Here is a 23,237-nt window from a genome sequence, read left to right as displayed (position 1 = left end):
AGCGACAGAGCAAGACTCTGTCTTAAAAAAAGAAAAAGAAAAAGAAACTCTTGGCTTGACTTTTTCAGTTGCAGAGAAACAGAGCTATCTGGCAAGCTGTCCCAGTGGCAACTCCCTGCGCAGGAGTCCCTAGGCCCTGTGATGTGGGCAGGTGGAGCACCAAATGTACCACACTCAGACTTCCCATCACTCATCCATCACTCTCTATTCCTGTTGTAACACCTACATTTGTTGTAGACGTTCAGAAATTCACCTTTCAAACATGTTTTAGGAACACGTCATGTATATAAGTAGGAAGTTGCTTACATATATTAAAGTAGGGGCAGCATTATATTTAACAATAGTTTTAAATTCACTGAGTTCATAAAAGAACAATAAGGCATGTTAACATCAATTTTATTACTTTACAACCGTAGTCACTTATAGCGCCACACAAAAAGCACATGTAAATGAATAGTAGGAGAGCTATTAATTCAAAATTCTAATCCCCTATAATTTGCTGCTATACATTTCTATATAAATTATTGTATTTCAAAGAAAAGGAGACGCTTAAAATGAAATCTTCCCCTCCATGTTCTGCTCCATCCTAAGTTCATTATTAAAATACACAGATGAAGACAGCTATGGGAGAAAATACTATAGAAGTAATACTTGAAGGAGCCCAAGGTATGAGTTAATTTTTAGCAGTATTTTCTTACTCTAGACATGTGACATAGTTCAGAAATTACTTTAAATATAACCATGTGTGACAATAGAGACAATTGTTCTTCTAAAAGTACAGCTAATATATATCAATAAGCACAAGGCAAAATAAAGTGAAATAAGTAAATGATATAAAAATTCATATAAATTAAAAAGTTCAAAATTAGTTTTATCATCTGCATCTTCCATAATATGTTTCAGTATATTTGTTATCAGTTATATTATCTAATGCCTAGGGTCAAAAACAAAGTAGACATTTTTTGAAAGGTGAAAGAAATTACAAATTTAGAGCTCTTTTGATTACAATTTATTTGTTTGCAAAATGTCCACCAATTAGAACACATGACTTCCGGTTATCATGTTTCTAAAGTTGAGTTTCCTTGCCTGGCCAGTATTTGGGTTGTAGCAGATGATCACTTGTACTGCAATTTTCCTTTTGGAATCTTGTAGACACCATTGTTCTTTCTTTCTTCGTTATAAAACTTCTGTGTTTTGAAACATAATTTTTCTTTAAAATGAAAAGTACTGCAATGCTTAGGAAAATTGACACTGTGCCCAGTATCACAGTTAGTCCCAGATATATATGTCTAGAAGAAGAGAGAATCTCTGTTAGAATTATTGCAACTACCCAACTTCAGAGAAATTTTAAAAGGTAGGTAATAATATCATTCTGATGGTTTTCTTTAAGAATGTAGATTTGGTGGTTTATATAAAAGACTATTTTATGAATACTGACAGACCATTGAAGGCAGTTTATAAAATAAAGTAATGTCTTAGTAGCACCATCATTTTCAGTTACTACTAATTACTTAATCAGTTTTATCCTTTCTGTAAATTATTTCCTTAGACCAGGTAACCATATCCCTGTTTGCCTAGAACAGCCCCAGTTTATGCTGGTGTTGGCCCAGTGTAATTTTAATAGTGCTCCTTTTCACATTCAAAAGTACCCAGTTTTGAATGATAAATTATGTGGCTACCCTATCCTCAGACCTTTCCCAGCTTCATTTCTTTGGAAAACTTGCATGAAGCAATTCTGAGGGGAATTGGAGCTCTGAGTAAAGCAGAGTGATTTCAGAATAAACCAGTTATTTAAATTGGTTTATTTCATGAGAAACCTATAGTTCTATGCTTTGTCAGAAGATGCTAAGGTATGGAAGGGCAGGTTGTATGTCTCATTCTGGTTACCTTGAAAACATACTCTCAATCTCTGATTGAGTTGCATTGTCTCTACATTACAGTTAATACAGCCTTAGCAAAAATGTGAGGAAATCCTAAATTATACTCACAGATTGGGTCCCTTTCAAAAACCAAAATGAATTTCACGCATACCATCAAAACCTATTAACTCAAACAAATTTATTTGAAATGGTGTACCCAATTCACATCCGACTAAGATGGTTCAGTACCAAGTTTATTTCTCTAGAAAATGCACAGCTTGTAAGTCGTTTAAACAATCTTTCTTGCTTTTAAGCCATTGAAGCATTGCTTTAAGCAATAAGGAACTAAATGTTTGATGAGCTGAACTGAATGATACCATAGTGAAAAAGCCATGCCACCCAACCCCCATATACACTCACCCACACAGAGAAAACCTTTTACTTTTGTGCATTTCAAGTACGAGAATAATTGAACATCAGTTTGGCAATAAAAGCCGGACAGATTTAGAGCCAAATCCAACTCTTGCCCAGGGGGATTATATCTGACGTAAGTGGTACAGTTTGGCTCAGTTTGAAAAAGAATAAAATCAAACCCAAAATGTGACCTAAATTTAAATGCCTCTGAATTTCAGGGAAATACTTGTCCATTTGTGTGCATAAACTTTCAAAATTCTACTCTATTCTGGACACTTTTGTCATATTTTAAAAATGATTACTCATTTAAAATGGGAGTCAAGGTAATGAATAGGGACAAAAATCAAAGATCTAATCAAATAATAATATAATTATTCTATGATTACAGATCACACTTTTTGATTAGACTATTCTTTACCTTACAAGCAGTGAAATGACATGAAAACTTGTTAGTGTCAGTGGCATTGTGTAAATCTGGGATGTTGTAGCAGTGAGATGCGGGAATGCTTTTGATTTGGTACCTGAAGACATTTGAATCATATAATCTGCATGATCCTCTACTTCCACATCTTTTAAATCCCCATTTGAGGCATGAAGTATCAATCAAAACTCCAAAATATACTGGAGCTGGGATTCCTGCTGTGAGAAAAACAACTGCTGTTAAAAAACATATGCACATCTTTTTGTCTATGAATGATTATCTGAAACCACTTACTTTAATTTAATTACTGTTTTGGAGATGAAAGGCCATCAATTACATGCTGAAATCTCCAAAACTTCTCTCTCTAATCCAGTCTTTTCTCATAAGCTCCAGAATCATGCAGTAACTGCCATTTATTTGTCTCCAGAAGCATGTCACTCAGGCACTTCAAACTCAACATGAGCTCAACTTCTTCCCCTACAGACCTGTCCCTTTATCAGTGGAAGCCCAGTCATTAAAGCAGACTTGGGAGTCATCACTGAGCCTTCTTTCTCTCCTCTGTCTGGCTATCACTATACTTAATTTATCCCTCAAGCATACCAATTCTACCTACTAGGTATATCTTAAACACTTTCTCTTCTTTCCATTCCCAGTGTCACTCCTTCTACCCTAACATAAAGCAACAGCCAATTCATGATTTCTTGGCTTCCTTCATTAATCTTCTCGAATCTATCCATCATACAGAGGTTGCATCACTGAATTAAGTAGGTGACTTCCCAAGACATCGCTTCCAAAAGAAGAGGAGTTAACTGAACATTGGGTTATTCTACTTTTGTGGCCTCGCTTTGGGCAAGATTATTGTCTTATATTTCAGAATGCAATTTTCTTGGATTTCTTTCAGTGACTAAAATGTTCTCTCCTCTTGTCTCAATGCCTTGAGTAGTTTCCTTTATCCCAAGCAATACTTTTCTCTTCTTTACCTTCTTAATACACATTCACTTTTAAAATCTCAGTTTGAACGTTTGCCTTCATGGTAGGCTATTTTGATGAACTAAACTTGTTTTACATCTCATAAAACTTTTAATACTCTTGTAATGGCTTGTCGAATTGCCTTCTCTGCTAGACTGTAAGTTCACCGTGGTAGGAAACCTGTCCTTCTTTTTCAAGCTAAAAACCCTCAGAAAATGTTCAGAATTTAATCCCTCCTTAGGAGAAAAGGTATCTCTTGTGTACAAATATTAATGAAAGTATCTTACGCAGTTGTTCATAGCTCAGGGTATATTATACGTGTTCTAAATTGGTTATTCATTAACATCTGTTATTTAATTCTCTTAAGAACTATATTGTCTGACAGTTCATGGTCATAGTTGGCTGGAGTTAAGCAGGAGCTGCCTCCATGCCTCACTCCTCACCCGCTGCCTACACTTGGAGTCCACCGCGAGTCCATACAGCTTTCTCTCTGCCTACATCACTCATTTCCATCAAGTCTGCTTGTTTCTGGCATTTGAGTTTTAACCTTTTTATATGTTTTCTTCGGTCATAAAATTGCTTTGTAGGCTTATATTGAACAAAATAATCTCACTAAATTTTAAAAATCATCTAATAATATTTATGACACTTCTAAATTTCAGAGACTATCCATTTGTTATTTGAAAACAAATGAAAATATTTAAAAATATTTTCTGGCCAGGCGCGGTAGCTCACACCTATAATCCCAGCACTTTGGGAGGCCAAGGAGGGTGGATCATGAGGTCAGGATAGAGACCATCCTGGCTAACATGGTGACACCCCACCTCTACTAAAAATACAAAAAAAAATTAGCTGGGTGTGGTGGCAGGTGGGTGTACTCCTAGCTACTCAGGAGGCTGAGGCAGGAGAATGGCGTGAACCTGGGAGGCAGAGCTTGCAGTGAGCAGAGAGTGCACCACTGCACTCCAGCCTGGGCAACTGAGCAAGACTCTGTCTCAAAAAAAAAAAAAAAAATACACACACACACACACACACACACACACACACACACATATTTATGTAAAGGTTTACCTACACTTTGCAAATACTCATGTGAAAAATTGATTCAATCCAGACTCATCGGTGGCTGCCAAAGTTTTGAGTGAAAGATTTTTGGGAAATAGAATGGTGACATAATCTCGAAGTGTCAAATTATAGATGACTTATTAACTGCAGAAGGACTTTTACAATGGAGAAAACTGGTGGACACCACCTTCACCAAGGGGCCAAAATTAAAATTCCAATGATGGTATAAACTGAATTGACGTGCTTCCTGATGTGATTTATTAAGCATCATGCAAATCATCTGTGTAGTATTGCCACCAACAATATTTCACCTGGACATACTCAAAAGCAAACATATCCAATAGGTGGGATATTTTACAGAACAACTGGCTTTGCCTCTTGAAAAAAAAATGTAAATGTTGCAAAAGAACAAAAAAATAAGAACGAGGAATTTTTGGAGATAAAAGAGGTAACTAAACACAATATGTGGTCTTTGACTTTGGATCAAAAGAGAAAATAAAACACTATAGAAGACACTATTGTTATAATGAAAGAAATTTGAATGAAGAATTATATTAGACAGAGTAGTATATCAATGTTGAATTTCTGAAGTGTGAGAATGATATTGTGGTTATACAGGACGACAGACTTGCTCTTGTAGAAGAATTCAAGTCCAGGACTTTAGGACTGAAGTGTCAGCATGTTCACTACTTATTTTCAAATGATTCAGCAAAATATTTGTATGCTCAGAGAAACAGAGGAGAGAGATTTCTGGTTTTCGGACACAGTTGATAAATCCCAGTAAAAGTTTTACAATTATTCATTGTCATTTAAATTTTTGTTTTGTAGATTTGAAATTTTCACAACAAATGGGAGAGAAAGATAGAGGGAAGTGAAACCTATGGATTAAAAAATATTTTAGCAATATATCACCTAAATGCAATTGTGGACCTTGTTTGGTTCTTGATTGAAACGTACATGTGTAAGGAAACATCAGATAATTTAAAGAATTTGAGCAGTAATTGGGTATTTGCTAATATTAAGAAGTTATTTTTTAAGATGCAAGAATCACCAGATTAAAACAAGTCATTATGGTTTTGATTAGAAGAGCACACCAAACATGTTATAGAAGAAATGCAGTAGTCAGAGACTTACTTCAAAATAAGCTAGTTGGGTTAAATAGTTAGGCACACAGATGTCCCAAGATGAGCTGTGTGTTGATAACTGTTGAAATTGGGTAATGGATAAATGGGAGTTCATTGCTGTCTTTGCTTTATACAAAGAAAGTTCTTGCTATCTTTGTATATGTTTACATTTTAAATAACAAATGATTACAGGAATATCTAATTTAATCTATTTTGCATGAAACCCCATGAATAAGAAGAGCAGAAAATTTATCTAGCATTCAATTTGGATTATTTGGTGCCTCAAAAACCAACCAAATAGATGATTTACCACTTAAAAACTTCAGGTGATAACCAATTTTACATTACCTTTAACGATGTGAAGACAAGCCAAAAGATTCAAATGTTCGCAATTTTCTGTACATGGTTTAAGATTATTGTAATAGAACATTTTCAAAGATTCACAAAAGCAGAGAGAATGATATAATTAATCCTCATGTACCATATCTTTGACAATTATTAGTTTTGCCATTGCTGTTTCCTCTCTCTCTCCACACTGAACTCTTTTTTTTTTTTTTTTTTTTGAGACAGAGTCTGCCTCTGTCACCCAAGCTGGAGTACAGTGGCACAGTCTCAGCTCACTGCAACCTCTGCCTCCTGGGTTCAAGCAATTCTTGTGACTCAGACTCCCTGAGTATCTGGGACCACAAGCGTGTGCCACCATGCCAGGCTAATTTTTGTATTTTTAGTAGAGATTGGAGTTTAGCTATGTTGAAACCAGGCTGGTCTCGAACTCCTGGTTTCAAGAGATCCACCTGCTTCAGCCTCCCAAAGTGCTGGGATTGTAGGCATGAACAACTATGCCCAGCCTGAACTCTTATTTTAATATTTTAAAGGCAATCTGAGACATCATGTCATTTCAATTATGTATATTTCAGCATGCATCTCTACTGATGACATTTTTTAAAAACATGACTGCTATGTCATTCTCACACCTAACACGTTTATAATAATTTCATAGTTTTATCTAAAATGTAGTACATATTCAAGTTTTTGGATTGTCTCCAAGGATTTTTTTTAATTCATTTGTTTTTATAAGGATCCAAACCAAATAAATACATTGTATTTAGTTGATGACTCTTTATAGCAATATACACACTTCACTTTTTTTTTCTTACTAATGGTTTTTGAAAAAAAGACACCACCAAGTCCTATAGGATATGTCACAGTCTGGATTTGATTGCTTCTTTACAACATTATTTAATTTATTCCCCTATCATCCATCTTTCCTAGAATCTGGTAGTTAGATCTTGTTAGATTCAGGTTCAATTTACTTCAGGCAAACGTACTGTGTATTTATTCTGTCCCAGTTAGAAGGCACATGCAACTTAGTTGCCACTCTTAGTAGTGCTAAGATGGGCATGAAGTTCAGACTAGGCCAGCCTGATCCCTCCATTATGAAGTTGTTCATCAACTTTCATCTAAAGCTTTTCACTCTTTTTAAGGCCACAAGACAGGATTTTTTTTTTTTTTAATCTATGCTTCTTACAGAAAGTATTTTTGGGTTTTTCTCTAAAAAGGAATTTTCCTTAATTGACTAATTTGGATACTTTGACATATAGTTAATAGAAGAAAGGCAGGATAAATCATTTTTTTCCTCCTTTATTTCTCAATTTTCAGAACAATGACTTGATGTCCTGATATTCTCCACATTTTTAAAGTATCATTATAAACTCATGTGTTTTAATATATTCCACGTATTTCAATAAACTGCAGCCATTATTGTTACTACTGCTACAACTATTTTGAGTTTCAATTTATCTCACCTTGAGGCCAATCTCCTCAAATTGGTTCTGTTCCCTTGTGATATATCCTTCTTAGGCTTTGATAGCGCATTCATTTTCTAGTATAAAAAGATGTCCCATAATCATCTTATGCATTTTCTACCCTAGGCCTTGAACCAGTCATTTCTCCAAGGTGCCATATCTTTTACTGCGAGATTATATTTAGATATCACAGATTAAATGTTGTGGTGTTCATTTCTTCTGGGTTTCAAAGTTTCTAGAATTTTCAGGAGATGGAGCTATAAAATACACATTATTTTAAAATAAAAATATGTGAGTTCATATTGATGTTTTAAGTTCAAATTTAAGAATGAGATATATTTAATTTTTTTTTTTTTTTTTTTTTTTTTTTTCTAGATGGAGTCTTGCTCTGTCACCCAGGCTGGAGTGCAGTGGCACGATCTTGGCTCACTGCAACTTCTGCCTCCTGGGTTCAAGCGATTCTCCTGCCTCAGCCTCCCTAGTAGCTGGGATTGCAGGCACGCACCACCACGCCCAGCTAATTTTTGTATTTTTAGTAGAGATGGGGTTTCACCATGTTGGCCAGCTGATCCGAACTCCCGACCTCAGTTGATCTGCCTGCCTCAGCCTCCCAAAGTGCTGGGATTACAGGCATGAGCCACCACACCCGGCCTTTAAATTTTTAAATTTTATTCTTGTATCACTTTTCTATTTTACTAAAAATATTGATTCCAAGTAATCTTAACATGTTTCAATTGCTTTATCTTAAAAATATAATAGTTTCAACATAAAAATATTGATATTAGTACTAATAATAACTACAAATCCAGTTAATCTATGAGGATTTGGTAAAAACTTTTATTTTTTAAGGCACTTAAAGTTTTTCATGTATGCTTATTTAACCAACATATGCTTACATTAAACAGTTTCAGTTTAATATTTGGTTATTTTAAATTTTATTTTCAGTTATATTAAAACTTTATATCATTTTGATTAAACAACCACATAAAAAGTTACATTTACAAAGTCTTACTTCCATCCTGAACTTTATCCCTCTTCCCTTTCTTCTCTGACAGGTATAACCATTTTTTAAAATTCGTTTTTAGTTTATGCTTTCATTGTTTCTTTTACAAAAAAGAGCAAAATGCCTTTGCACATGCATATAATGTTTACACGGTTCCACACGTAACACCAAAAACATCGTACAATAAAAATTGTTCTCCATTTTGCTTTTTTTTACTTAATACTATATAGTGGAGATCGGTTGGTAACATTAGATACATTTTCCCCATTCATCCTTACAGCTCTGTTATGTGTGTGTACTACAGTTTATTCAACCAATCTCCTACCCATGGATATTTAGGTCACTTCCAGTTTTTTTGTTATTATAAAAAGTCACAATTATTGCACCTATTCATAATAATTAAATTTATTTTATAATTTTTGCTAGCAAATTTTTGGCATAATTCTTAGAAGTAAAGATATTAGGTTAAAAGGTAAATATATATATATATGTAATTTTACCTGTTATTGCCCAATAAAGTACATCATTTTCCCAGCAGCAATGTGTAAGCATCATCTATTTTTCCATACATTGCAAACAAAATTTGGCAATTTGTCAACCTGATAAGAAAGGTGGTTCTAACTTGGCTCTTTTTATGAGTGGATTTGAGCATCTTTCTATATATTAAATGGCAATTACATTTATTTTTCCATGAAAAATTCACATCTTTGGCTCGTTTTTCTACTTTGTTGCTTGTTTTTTTCTTCTCAAAACTTAAGAGTTTTCTTTATAATAGGAATATTAGGCAATTGTCTGTTACATAAATTGCAAGTTCGTCATTTGCCATTGACTTTGCTTATGATACGTTTGCCAATTTCAAATATTATTTTTGTCAAATCAATTTTGTAAACCATTTGTTTATGTTGGAACAATTTTTGCTCTGTAGGCTCCATCTATATTCCCAAAGACAGGTAGATATGGGGGCCAATTCTTGCCAGGCATATACTACAGGCTCAATATATGACACTTTCCTAGCTAACACCTATTTTCATATTGTAGAATTAGGGCCACTCATGATGCCATATAACCCTATTTTTGTTTCTTTTTCAATGTTGTCAGGATTCTATTATCTTGCTATGCAACCATTTTACAACAAGATCTATGTAAACCAAATTTAATTTCAGATTTTTTAAGCTTTGAGTTTGTTCTTTTTTCTGGGTTGTTCCTTTCTGACAAATGGCAGTGAAATATTCAAAATTATTTTATTTTATTCTTTAATATAGAAACTCTTTAAGGATAAAACTTTAAGGATAAAAACCTTATTTGTCTCATTCGCTGTTTAAGGATAAAACTCTTTAACAATAAAACTGTTTAAGGATAAAACTCTTTAAGGATAAAAACTTTGTCTCATTCACTGTTTCCTATGGGTTTTAACCAATATATATTTAAAAATTTGGTAGTCACAAAAAACATTTCAATTGCAATTTAAAGTATGACCTACTCAAATTTATTTGCTTGGCTTAAATAATACCTTATCTTTCTCCCTAATGATATAAGGGATAAGCATTGAGAGTAACTCAAAATAATTATTTCCATTTTAATAACTGAAAAAATTATATTTAGGCTTCAGTCTTTCTTACTCATTAATTTCTGAGAGCTCTCTTGTAAAAGCCATGGGTTTTCTGAGAATACACAAGTGCTAGAAAAGGTAAGATTGTTAAACAAAAATTGTGATTAATTATTATTAATCTCACAAAATCTCTGTTGTATCTGGAGCACAAAATAGGCAATACATTTCTGTAACAAAAGGAGAAAGGAGTCAAGAAAAGGAGGAAGGGAATAAATAAATGAAGAAAAGAATAAAAAAGACTATGAACTTTGCTACCTACAACATATATTTATACATGGCAATTCTGTAAAAATATTTAGAAAAGTCTTCAAAATACACTTATGGTGGCTACCATAAATTAAAGCATAGGTTAAACTTACCAAGAACTCTTATTGATAATGTGTAGATACCCAAGGCAAAAGACTTAAGCTGTGGCTTAATACACCTAAAATCAACAAAAGCACCATTACAAGAAATATATAATCCATTAAAGCAAATAGAAATTTGAATGATAATATGCCTAACATGCATGAAATCACGTTAGAATTCACATGCCATTTATGTTGAACCCATTGGTGAGCTAATATAGGGAGGGCAAAATATGTAAAAGCCATATTCCATTTCATGCAATGCTATAAGAAGTTTATAATTGATATTTCTAGAAAAAATCACCCATACATGCCATATTCATATGGTGCTGATAAAGTCAAATTTAAGTTTAATCACCAAAATAGCAAAGATTCAGAATAAAACTCAAATTTCTAAGAAATTGTTAGAATTTGAAGCAACAATAAATAATTAATAGTCTGCAATTTTTATGGCTTTTTGTCTAAAAGCACAGGGCTAAATTGATCAGAGTTGATATAATCACTGTGGCATGCTAAAAAGTTGTTGCTAAATAGAGGGAATTTAAAAAAATCAGAAAAGTGCAAAAACACCTAAATAATAAGAGTGTCATTAATATGACTGTAAAGCTTAAACTGATTGGCCTATGAAATTTAATAGTAATAATCATGGTGATATATAAAATAACTGCTCAGTGTTAACCACAGTATTAACTACTTCTTACATATTATATCATTCAGTTTCTGTTTAAAAGAGGCAAAAAAAAAAAAAAAAAAAAAACGACTTTTCTTCTTCTGACATCAAAATCCACAATAGTTAATATGACGGACTAGTGGTTAGAAAGATGCTTTCTGTGGTAAGTAACCTGATTCTACACTTGGCACAATATAAGAAGATGTGAAGAAGTAGCCACAATGTTCTGGAAAGTCTAGGACAATGTTTTGCCATTTTGTCAAACTCAGGCTGCCATTTGTAAATGTGACTATCTCATGTTCTCCATGTTGCATTTCCCATGATTTGATGAAAGCTCTTTTGAGAATAGCAGGTTTGTGGATAATAAGTTCTATTTTCTGTTTGTTATTCCTAAACAATTGCCATGATAAAAACTGTTGGAAATTAAAAATGTATACAATACTTTGCTTAGTCTTACTTTAGAAAAAAATTAGTATTTATCCTTCAATATATGAATTAATTTGAAAATCACCCAGTCCATCTCATAAATATATAGAAATATTTGCAAAGCTAAAGTTAACTCAATTAGGATGAAAATATTATAACTGAGGCTCCTGTTTTCAAAACTATTTTACAATTTGGATTCATATAATTTTTACAGATGTATGATAGGATAATCAGTAAAAAAAAAAAAATTCGAGGACAAATTCTGCTTTAATAGGAGAAAAATCTTATAGGGAATTTGAATGGAGATATAAATACAGGGACAAGGAAATATGTAATGCTTGTTACTGTTAAAGTAGTTATACAATTCTCACTCAGGTGATGTTGGTTATCAAATCACTATTTTTTAGATCCCATTAATTACATTAGAAAGTGACTTACATTTAAAACCATTATTTTTAAAATAGAAATATTTATAATATACCAGAAATCAATATTTAGTTACTATTTAAACTTATGATAAAGATTTTATGTGTCAAATTATAAATATGCAAGAAGCTACATACTTTTACAAATTTTTTTAGGGTTTTATAAGCAAAAATGGTTGAAGTCATTGATATGGTCTGGTTCTGTGTTCCCACCCAAATCTCATTTTGAATTGCAATCCAAATTTTAATCCCTGCATGTTGGGAGAGGGACCTTTTTGGAGGTGATTGGCTCATGGGTGTGGCTCCCCCATGATGTTCTTGTGGTAGTGAGTTCTCACAAGATCTGATGGTGTTGTAAGAGGTTCTTCCCTCTTCACACTGTACTTCTCTCTCCTGTGCCTTGTGAGGAAGGACTTGTTTCCCCTCCCCTGACTATTGTAAGTTTCCTAAGGCCTCTCCAGCCATGCAGAACTGTGACACAATTAAACCTCTTTCCTTTATAAATTACCCCATCTCAGGTATTTCTTTATATCAGTGTGAAAATGTAATAATACAGTCATTAACATCATGGATTAGGAGCCTCAATTTACCCAAAGCCATGAAATCCCCCACAGATAATTCCAGTCATGGCAAAAATATACAGATAAAGCAATATATATATAAAATAAATTCTAATATTATTGTATTAGATGAGCCTTAAAATATTTTATAAATTGTATTTCCCATGATTTGGTGAAACTATAATCTAAAATGCATGTTACCTATGCTAATTAATATTATCACCAGCGTTAGAAGTTGGATACTACATTTATTAAGCAACTCTAGTGATGTAGGCACTAACATTGCCTCCTAGACCAATAGTTTGCAAACATTTTTAACTAAGAAAACTTCCATTCAGCCATATTTTTGTATAAATACCCAAAGTGCAATAACAAGTGAAACAAGGATGTGGGACAAGTTCCTTGAAAAAAGCTAAGAGGAATCATAACAATTCCACAGAAAAAAATTTAAATCATTGCTCGAGATGATTGTGCCTTATATTAAAGTTAGAATAGGGAGAATCAGTACTCACCTCAGAAGTAATATGTATCCAGGTATGCCACCTAGGGATAAAGTATAGGATGTGATGACTGAAATTACAAGGAAATACAGAAACATTTGGGGACATCCATTGTCTTTCTGACATCTTCCCACTATGCCTGAGGAATTTCCTGATTTAGAAGCTGCAATTCCCACACATGTGCAGTTGTAAAATATCTGTAACACAATAGGGAAAAGTCCAATTATTTCAGTAACATTTAAATAAAATTAAAGATAGTTACTGTAAAAATTTTTACAGCACCATAGCCATGCATTACATAAACAATGAGGAAATATTCTCTTATTTTTCTGTATTAGAGTATGTTGAGCAAAGCAAAATCTATACAGATACAACATTACATTATCTAAATAGCAGATGGTTGATCTACAAACTACTAATCCTATACAACAATCTAAAAGCAAATCCTGCCTAATCTAACCATACCTTACCTCCCTCACTACCACTTCCAATTCTAAGTAACCATTATTTCTTGCCTAGATTGTTACAATGCTCCTTTTATGCTCAACTTGTTTCCACTCTTACCTAGCTAGAATCTGTTTTCCACCCAGTAAGCAAAGTGAACCTTTAAACATGACAGTCAGACTGCATCAATACCCTCAACCTGCCAGTGGTTTCTCATTATACTTGCATGAAACCCCACATCCTTATAACAGTTTACACTTTCTCCATCATGTAGCACCTGCATGCCACTCTAATCTCTCCATTCAGTGATCTTCCTTCTCTTCTTTTGTGTCAGCCACACACATGACCCTTGCAAAGGCCCCATTTTGCCCTTTTCAAACTTCCCCTCAAACATGGCAAGTTTATCCATGCCTCATGGCCCTGCTATTTTCTCTGCCCAGGCAGCTCTTCTCCTCGGTGATCACACAGCTGGCATCCATACTTTAGTTCTCTTTTCAGAGGTTTTAATAGAGACCTTCCACGACTACCCATTTAAAAAAAAAAAAAAAAAAAAAACTCTCATCTCTTCATTTTCTTATTCTAATTTACGTCTTTTTTACAGGGCTTCTTGCTACCTATCAGGATATCCTATATTTACTTATTTTTAAAATATACTTTCCCAACAGAATGTAACCTCTATGAAAGCAGAAACTGCTGCTTTGTTATTATGCAACCGGAGAATGGACTAGGCTCTCATCTTAGGCATTTGATAAAACTTGGTTAAGTAAATGGGCACAGTTTGAGGATATGACATAATTTACAGTGGCTATGAGAAAAAAATAATTCTGATGCATAAAACTAAACTAAATTTTGACTGAAGAGAGACAATTTGTATAACCCAATAGTTTATTATTGAGTAAACTCAATAGTTTATTTCTGTAAATTTTATTTATGAATGTGTACATATAATGTTATTTTAATCACAAAAGAGTTTGTGAGTTTTTAGACAATAAATAAAGCTGGCATTTCCTTTTCTAAAATAGTAGTAATATAGATTTTTTGTAATGTCAAGTTGAAACCTTTGAATCTTAATTCTGGTTGCCCACTAGGTAAATGAGTTAAGCAAGTCCTTTGTATCTCAGTGCCTCAGTTCTCATATGAAGAAAATACTGAAAATAATGCAAATTATGTTAGGACCATGAGATTTGAATGTAATTTTGTTCTTAGAACACCAATCTTTAGCCCTTCCTTATAATGTCTTTTATAAATGGTAGCTCTGATTACGAAAAACCTTCATGCAGCTGTGAGCAAAAATAACAGTAGCTGAAAGAAAAATAACAAAGAAAGAAAGCAAAGACAGGAAGAAAAGAGAAGCATGAAAACGTATTTCAGATGAGTAGGTAGTCTTATTCATTGTTGCTAGGAACCAATCCTTTCTGCTCTAAATAAGTCAAAATAATAATACAATGACCAGAGTCAATCAACAAACATAACACTGTATCTGTGGATATACAGCCTAAACATTCATATCTAATATGTAAATAAATGAAATATATGTGTGGTCTAATTTTCTGCCCTCTAGGATTGTCAAATAAAGGCAAATTTAATCAGTCACACATAGGAAGCTATCTCAAAGAGCAAGGATAAGGAAGAGTCTGGCACAGGAATGGAAAGGTGTGCTTAGAAGAATGAGTCTGTTAATGATTTAAGTACTTTATATCCTTCACAATTGCTGTCTGCTGAGGATTGAATATTTGTCCAAAGTTCATATGTTGAAATCCTAACCTTCAATATGATAGTATTTGGAGTACAGCATTTAGGAGGTAATTAGTTCATGAAGGTGGAGTCCTCATGAATGTGATTTTAGTGCCCTCATAGGAAGAGACAGGAGACCTGTCTCTCCCTGCCTGCTCTCTGCCATGTCAGGATAGAAGGTGAAGATGGCCATCTGCAAACCAGAAAGTGGGTCCTCACCAGGCACCATATCTGCTGGCACCTCGATCTGGGCTTCCCATCATCCAGAACTATGAGAAATAAATGTTTGAAGCCACCAATTCTATGGTATATTTGTTATAGCAGCCTGGACTGACTAAAACAGATTCCTACCTATATTTCCTACCTCTTCTCCCTCTTCTGTCCTATGGAAACCCTCCATTCCAGCCCACCTGCCCTTTCTTTATTATACAAATTGGCTTGACTTTCCAAACAAAGTTGTCCTAAAACCATCAATCTCCTCATAATCAGATCCCTGACCCCAAGGTCTAGAATCTCTGGACCTAAGCCTCCTAATACTGGCATCTATTTGTCCATCCCCTAAAACCTCCAAGGACCACTGGTCTTGGGGTCAGAAGACAGGGATCTGAAAGCGTATTATTACATGATCATATGACAGACATTCTCATTCAGGGCTAACACTTCTTAAAAGCAAAATGAGAGAAATAGACTACATAATTACAAAACTCTTCCACCCTATTTCATGACTCTAATTCTCACCCCAATTTTTTCAACAACTCCAGTACTACTAGGAATAGTTCTAACATTTTCTTTTTCTACATAAAAGGACTAGGCAGCAGAGGCGTAAGCCTCCCACTGGTAGTGGTCTGCTGTGAGCTCCCATAGAGTTTTGTTGTTTATATTGTAACAGGACAATCGCCATATACTTGAGAGGTGATTTCTTACAATATTTTTTCCACTCCTGTTGGAGGTTTGACAACCAGCAAGACAAGCTGATACATATGTGATTCCATTTTCACCACACATGGGTTCCCATTTTGTCTCTGAACATTTGCATCTTGAGTTGCAATCTGAATAGAGAGCTCGTTCATGATAAGAGACAGGTTTGGTTCTGAAAAGAAATATAACAATATAAAATATTACCTCTTGGCAGGTAGCACCAGAATTTTTTTTAAAAAATCAATGTTCTTGAGTGATATAAATGACACTACCAACAAAATTTGCCTTTTAGAAACACAGTTGTCATCAGAAATGCCAGCTTCTAGTCATGATATGTAAGTTTACTAATAAAAAACTTTTTTTGAAAGTTATCTTTAGAGGTTTACAAATTCACATGATGTCCAATTCTTAGCTTATAGGTTTCAGTCTACTGCCCCTAAGATCATCTAATATATTTCTGTGCAAAGGTGTACAACAATAGCTAACAAGGTAGAAAAGTAAACTTTTAGAACAATTTATGACATTACTTAAATGCATCACAGGTGGTGTGTGTGTGTGGTGTGTGTGCAAATTTCATTCAGAATTGTTGTCTAAACGTGAGTGGAATGACTGTTGCTAATGGTCCAGCAAAAGCAAAAATAGCCAATCAGTTATCAGTTAATTCTCTTTCGGCGTTTGCAGGAGTTACATGTCCTCTTGCATATGTGTTACCAATAAGTGCATTCCCAGTTCATTCAACCTTTCTCCTGTGTATCCTACCAGTGTGTAGTGCTCTTTCTTAGCTGATAGCATCCTTTCTTGCTCTAATTCACAAGTAAGTTCAATGACTTACCCATTTATTTGTTCATAAAATTTTACTGGAAGCCTACTAAGTGCTAGCTCTGGGAGAATAGGAGATAGTTACAAATATTAATGAGACAAAATTTGTCCCCCTCCAATGGACTTTTTTGAGTTATTACACAAAATTTTGATTGCATTCTTTCTTTTCTCCTTTATTTTTTTTTGTTCTCTGCCATTCGCTCTTGTATTTACCCTTCATCTCTCCCAGTATTCTCTCTCCCTCACTTTTTTTTTCTGTCACATGAATGGCCTAATCCTTCTGCTTTTATCCTTTTTATTATTCATATCCCTCTATTCTTCTCAAAGGGAACTTTTGCAATGGTAAGTCATTTCTATCTGCACCATATATGCCATTCACTGGTTCTCCATACTTCATTTTTTTCTGCTCCTTATTTTCAAATGTGTTTATTTATTTGCTCATTCCTCCTCTTCCTACCCCCCCCCCCCATTTTAAAAAAAAATATTTGAGGAGCTTAAACAAACAAGAAATACGCTGAAATATACAATCAACAGAGGTAGGAACTATTTTTTTATTCACTCCCTTATCTCCAGAACCAAGAATAATTCCTGTTACACAGCTAGCTAAGAAACAAAACTTCTAGTAAGTTAGTCAATAAAAAAAAAAAAAAGATACTTTATTCTGGAGAGAGAAATTAATCACTTGGGATTCTGCCTCTGAGAAGTATTGTCATTAATTATGGCAACCATAATTTCTTAATCAATGTAATACTCTGTCTAGTAGAGCTGGTATGATGAATTATTTCACCTCAGAAGTACAAACCAAAGACCTCTGAGATGTCTCCAAATAGTGTGAAAGGGTACTGAACTAGGCCCTCCGAGATGTGCTATAGGAATGTTTAATCCTATTCCCTTCCATAAAATTTTAATTGTTAACTGAGACTGTTTGTAATATCTGAAAGTATAAAACTTGCTCAAATTCACACTGCTTGCTAGTGACAAACCTGGAAACAGAACCCTGCAAGCCCTCTTGATTGTAAATTCTTATGTCACATCAGAGTTATCCTTGTTATTGCAGAAGAGAGATTTCCTCCATTATTATATCTAAGGCTTGTCTTCAGTTTTCCTATTGAATACCCAGGTCAAGACAGCGTTTGGAATAAAGCAACATGGAAAAACCCATGGGAACCATTTTATATTTTATAAAGAAAAATATTTGATATTATTGAGAGTAAGTTTAATTTATCACCAGGAGCAGGAATCAATGGCATATATGTTTTCTGAAGGATGTGCTGACAGTAGGTTTGTAATTTAGAATTTTAATTATAAGAAGAGTTTTGACAAATATGCCAGAATGTTTATACCCAAATGAGATTTTCTTTCAAAATAATTATTTTGAAAGATGAGAGCTTTTCCTTAAAGGTTAAATCTTTGCCCTTGTTAAGAATATTCTCAAAAATATACAAAGAAATTTCAAAAGAAGAGCCTTAGAATGTTTTAAACAACAATAGCATTACTACAATAGTTATAGTCTTTCAAGGTGACTGCTTTGAAGAGGGTAGTACTCACTCAATGAAAATGTTACCTTTTATTTCTTTAAAATATTTAATCTTTGATTATGTAGGAATACTTTTAATGGGAATCTCAAAGTTTGCTTTTGTTGTCTGCTTTGTGTTTACTTTTGGCTTAGAAATTATAATGTAGAAAGAATGTTCTACTTTGAGTCATGCCTGTGTTCAAGTCCCAGATCCATGCAGTTGCCTTTAAACAAGGATAACAAAACTAACCTCATCAAGGTGTTCTGAGGATATAAATGAGATCATGAAAGTTAAGGTGTTTTGGAAATCACAAACTATAAAGTCCTCAACAACTGTCCCTCTACCGTGAGGATTTCTGGGACAGTTAAAGATGGCACTGGGCTTCTGCTCTCTCCAAATGGAAGAATCTTCTTCCATTTCATGGTTACAAATAACATTCTTAATCCACATCGCTAACTTTCACTAAGACAGCACTACACTCAGCTGAGGCTAACAATGTGGCTTTGATAACTCCCAGAAGCCATAATTTATGAACTTTGCATTAACCAATTTTCCTGAACATTGTAGACGGCCAAAACTATAACAGGTGCTCATTTAGCAGCAGGTGAAACCAGGTTAATAAAGGTGATGGAAGTTGGAACATAGAGACAAGACAGATAAGCAGTGGAGCAAGAGTAGGAAGGGAGATGGACAGCAGGCTGTAAGCAGGAAGCCACAGAATAGGCAGGAAACAGAATATAGTGTCAGGAGTGTTTGCCTTTGAGCCACAGGCAGAGTTTCAGGTGGCTAGGCAGATACAGTTGGAGAGGCCTTCCTGGCACATGATGGAGGCTTGATTTTTTTTTTAGAAAACAAATAATGCATAGATAGGTGAAATGATGAAGAAAGTTACCTCTGGAAACTCATGTTAAGTGGTAGAGTGATGGGAAAGACTCTCAATGGGCAAGGGCAATATAGTTTCTACAAGATCCAACCTTGTATTGAGAGAGACTCTGGAAACCAAGCAATGTAATCACCCACCTCATACAAGATGACAGGCCTGAGGGCATCACTAAATATTCTCCTGACCAATTGCAAGACACTCAGCTAAAGAGAACTTTTATGGAGAGCACTGGGTTGAAGGACAAACACTCTTTCCTGAAACTTTACATGATTCAAGCACAACAGCAACTATGGAGGATTGCAAAGAGGTAACTCCAGTTCCTCAGATGTCCAAAGGAGAAAAAAACTATTGTTTCCATGAATGGCACATTTATTTTGTGTCAGGCAAGTAGTATTCACTTTCATGTATGTTAGCTTGCTTAAACCCTACAAAGGTTTGAAAGGTAGTTATTCTGTTTTTAAGATGAGAAAATTGAAATTGGATAGTTTAAACCATATGTACATCATTTCATTAAGAATAGACAGAGGCATGATTCAAGGTTTGTATTTCCACTATCATGTTGTTTTTCTAAATTAATCAGGTTGGTTCTCTAGTGTAAAATACGGGTTTAGCAATTTTTATATTTCTCTAAAATCAAAGGAGATGACAAATTCTGGTGACAATAACAGATTCTAAATATTGTCAGTTATTCCATACTTGTGATGTTTAACAATCAAATTCCTTTTTGCAGCTCCACCAATAATTGATTTAGTTAAACAAACCAATATCCTCAAACTATTTAATGAGGGAACATACCCTTGGTAGGAGACAGTTAGTCCTGCCACATCAGAATTTTCACAGCCCAGTGCAAACAGGGAAAGGAATAGGAGGTAACCAAAGACAGATGATCCCAAGTAGAGTTTTGCAGCTCCACACACACTGATTCTGAATTTTTTCATAACTATCCCCCCAGAGAATATTCCAAGGGCCACTGCTGGAATGTTGATGAGCCCTGAGAAATGAGAAAAATATATCATTTGTGAATCTCTAAAAAAGATCTGAGTGCACTAACACAAATTTTCTAAAGACTATTTTGTCGCTTTAAATTATAGAAATATTCAGTCACTATCATCTACTGACATATACAAAGAGTGTATGATGAGTGTCTAGGCTATAGATTAATGGCGGTACAACTGACAGTCTCAGGTTCTGTCTAGCACAATGTCTAGCACAGAGTATTAATAAATACCAAATGAATCAATAAATCTTTCTGGTCTTTCTGGTCCAATTCCAGCATTAACAAGTACAATTAGGTGCCCATTAATGTTCTTTAACGTTGTGTATAAAAAATAATAGGCACATAGAATACAGAAAACTTTTTTTTTTTAAGTCTTCATTTCTATTTTCTGCCTCCCGCCCTGGCAAAATTTGTTTTTGTTGAGTCAGCTTCTTAGCTTTGAGTGTAGTAGCCTTCCTAATAACAACAACCACCACCTATATTTATTTGCTTATAATGTACCAGCCACTGAACTGAGCATTTGATATGTTAATATTATCACATTGAATTTTCACCACAACCTTAAGAGTAGGCATATTATTAGTTTCACTTCAGAGCGCTATTTGTTCACAGTCACAGTTAGTAAGTGGGCAAAGCAGGTTTGAATGCAGAGAGACTGATGTCAAGTCCTATGCTTTCAATCACTGCTATGTTGCCTCTCCTCCAGGGGTTTGGGAAATAGTATCCTTGATAAATAGATGCACGTTATCTTTTTTGATAGATGTGCAACCTCACTAGTAATCTAATAACTGTGAGCTGTAAACAATACTAGGAAGAGGTTCAACTTAGTAGTTAAGAGCTTAGACTCTGGAATCCCAGCTGCCTGGGTTTAGATCTCAGTTCCACCGCCGAATAGCTGTGCAACTGCAGGTAATTTTTGAATGTCTCTAAACCTGTCTCCTCATCTATAATATGGAGCTAATAATGCATTGTAGAGGTAACTAAATTCCATTATTTATGAAGAGTTATCAGCACAACGTTTAGCACAAAAATATCATGCAATTAATTTCTATCCATTTGATTTACGAAGATGAAAATATTGGAGGTGGGGTGGGGAATGGAACCCTTGTATTGCAAAAGACTTGGGAAAAGAGGCACTTTGGTGCCATATGTTGGACTGTAAATGGTGTAACTCTAAAGAAGAACAATCTGGCACTTAACAATAAATAAATTCTCTGCTAATTAGAATTTATTTATTATATTGTCTACCTATCAGTCATTGATGTCCATGTTTTCTTGAGGTTTTGAGATAATCCATCTCTTTCAAATAATGAAAGGGCTAAAGTTTGCATGTACTCTAGTCAATAGATAAGGTTCAAAGACAAAATCAGCATTTGCTGTAGTAAAAAATAATCTCAAGTACACAAGTCTGACTTACAACCCAATGTGAAATTGTAAAATAAAAATGAAAACACTGACATCTAGTGATAATGACATGCAAATTTTCTTATTTCTTTCCCTTTTTTTGTTCTTTTTAAGTTTATATATTTAGTTTCTTAACAAAGCATCATAGAACCCCAAATATCAACATACAATGGTCTTTGGCTTGCTATTACATTATTTAAAAAAATATATTGTGGGAGATCAGTCAGAGTGGCAGAAGAAATTATAGGAATAGAAAGAAGTAGACCCTCTTGGAAGACCGAGCATAACTTCAGATAGTTTGGCTGAAGGCAGCCAGATTCTCTTTTCAGGAACCAGATAACTTAGGGCGCAGATACAAAGGAATATAGGGGAGTTTATCTAAATAGCTTATTTACTCATGTGGTCCTAAAAATCAACCTTTGATCACGGGCAGGATGGCCATCTCCTGGGTGGGGGCAACCACGTTAATTACCCACAGGTGTGTTGACTCAAAGCCTTTGCCAATTAAATCTGTACTAAACAAATGCAAGTGTTACCAGCTTGGAGGGGCAGCAAACTCTCTTGGGCCCCTAGTGCTGGCAGCCCCCTGGCCCACTGTTATAGTGATTATCTGTGTCTGACTACATGTCTCAGCTGTCATGCAGCTGGGGACTGCAGGACAGACCCCCACAAAATATTTCTAACATGTACAGATGATAACAAAGGGACATTTTGATTCATCTGTTTTTATTTGACCATAGGTTGTATAAGTTAACATTTAAATTATTATATTAGAAATCATCCCACCTTAAAGGGGGCATGATCATGAAGTTAGTGAAATGAAAAAGAGAAGAAATGCTAACTTTTGCTTTTCCATCTGAACTGAGGTTCCTGGGTATTGTAAGCAGCAGAGATGAAAATCTGGAAACCTGAACAGCCAAAAGGCAACTTAGAGGCACCTGATTACTATTCTAAAAACAATGAATAGATTATAGAAAATATATCAACAAACCCAGTTATTTAAGGCCCAATTAATTAATGTTAATGGTTTCTCCTAAATTTTCTGATTTTTTAAAATGTGGAAGTAGATAAAATTAGTTTTCCCTTTGTTTCAGGTTTCATCTTCCTTCTCCTGAAGAAAGTGCTGCTATGAATTTGAGATATATCCTTGAAGTGCCTACTTTTACACACACACATACATGCAATGAATATATAAAAGATAGTACCTGACTATCAATGCCTTCCACAAAGCCAAAGCTGACAAACAACAGAGTCCTACATTTTCACTCTCAATTCTATCTCCAAATTGGTTTATGAAAAAAGTATCTTCTGAAAAACAAACTCC

General features: G+C 34.5%; 1 protein-coding gene across 4 annotated transcripts in view; it reads right to left on the bottom strand.

Annotated features, from left to right (window-relative positions):
• Positions 1-207: 207 nt before the first annotated feature.
• SLCO1C1 (solute carrier organic anion transporter family member 1C1) overlaps positions 208-23,237 on the bottom strand; it is a 56,561-nt gene continuing 33,531 nt past the window's right edge. For 2 of the 4 annotated variants that reach the window (XM_023226186.1, XM_023226190.1), the window contains 6 exons: positions 20,308-20,503; positions 16,300-16,465; positions 13,210-13,394; positions 10,629-10,693; positions 2,692-2,912; positions 208-1,289 (listed from right to left, as the gene is read on the bottom strand). In XM_023226186.1, the coding sequence (XP_023081954.1) occupies positions 1,116-1,289; positions 2,692-2,912; positions 10,629-10,693; positions 13,210-13,394; positions 16,300-16,465; positions 20,308-20,503 (1,007 nt within the window). In that variant the 3' untranslated portion in view covers positions 208-1,115. The remainder of the gene's footprint in view (positions 1,290-2,691; positions 2,913-10,628; positions 10,694-13,209; positions 13,395-16,299; positions 16,466-20,307; positions 20,504-23,237) is intronic. The other 2 variants (XM_023226189.1, XM_023226187.1) reach the window with 1 other exon arrangement.

Source organism: Piliocolobus tephrosceles, chromosome 10 (genome assembly GCF_002776525.5).
Source record: "Piliocolobus tephrosceles isolate RC106 chromosome 10, ASM277652v3, whole genome shotgun sequence".
Taxonomy (NCBI): domain Eukaryota; kingdom Metazoa; phylum Chordata; class Mammalia; order Primates; family Cercopithecidae; genus Piliocolobus; species Piliocolobus tephrosceles.
This window is presented reverse-complemented; position numbering and strand designations above follow the sequence as displayed.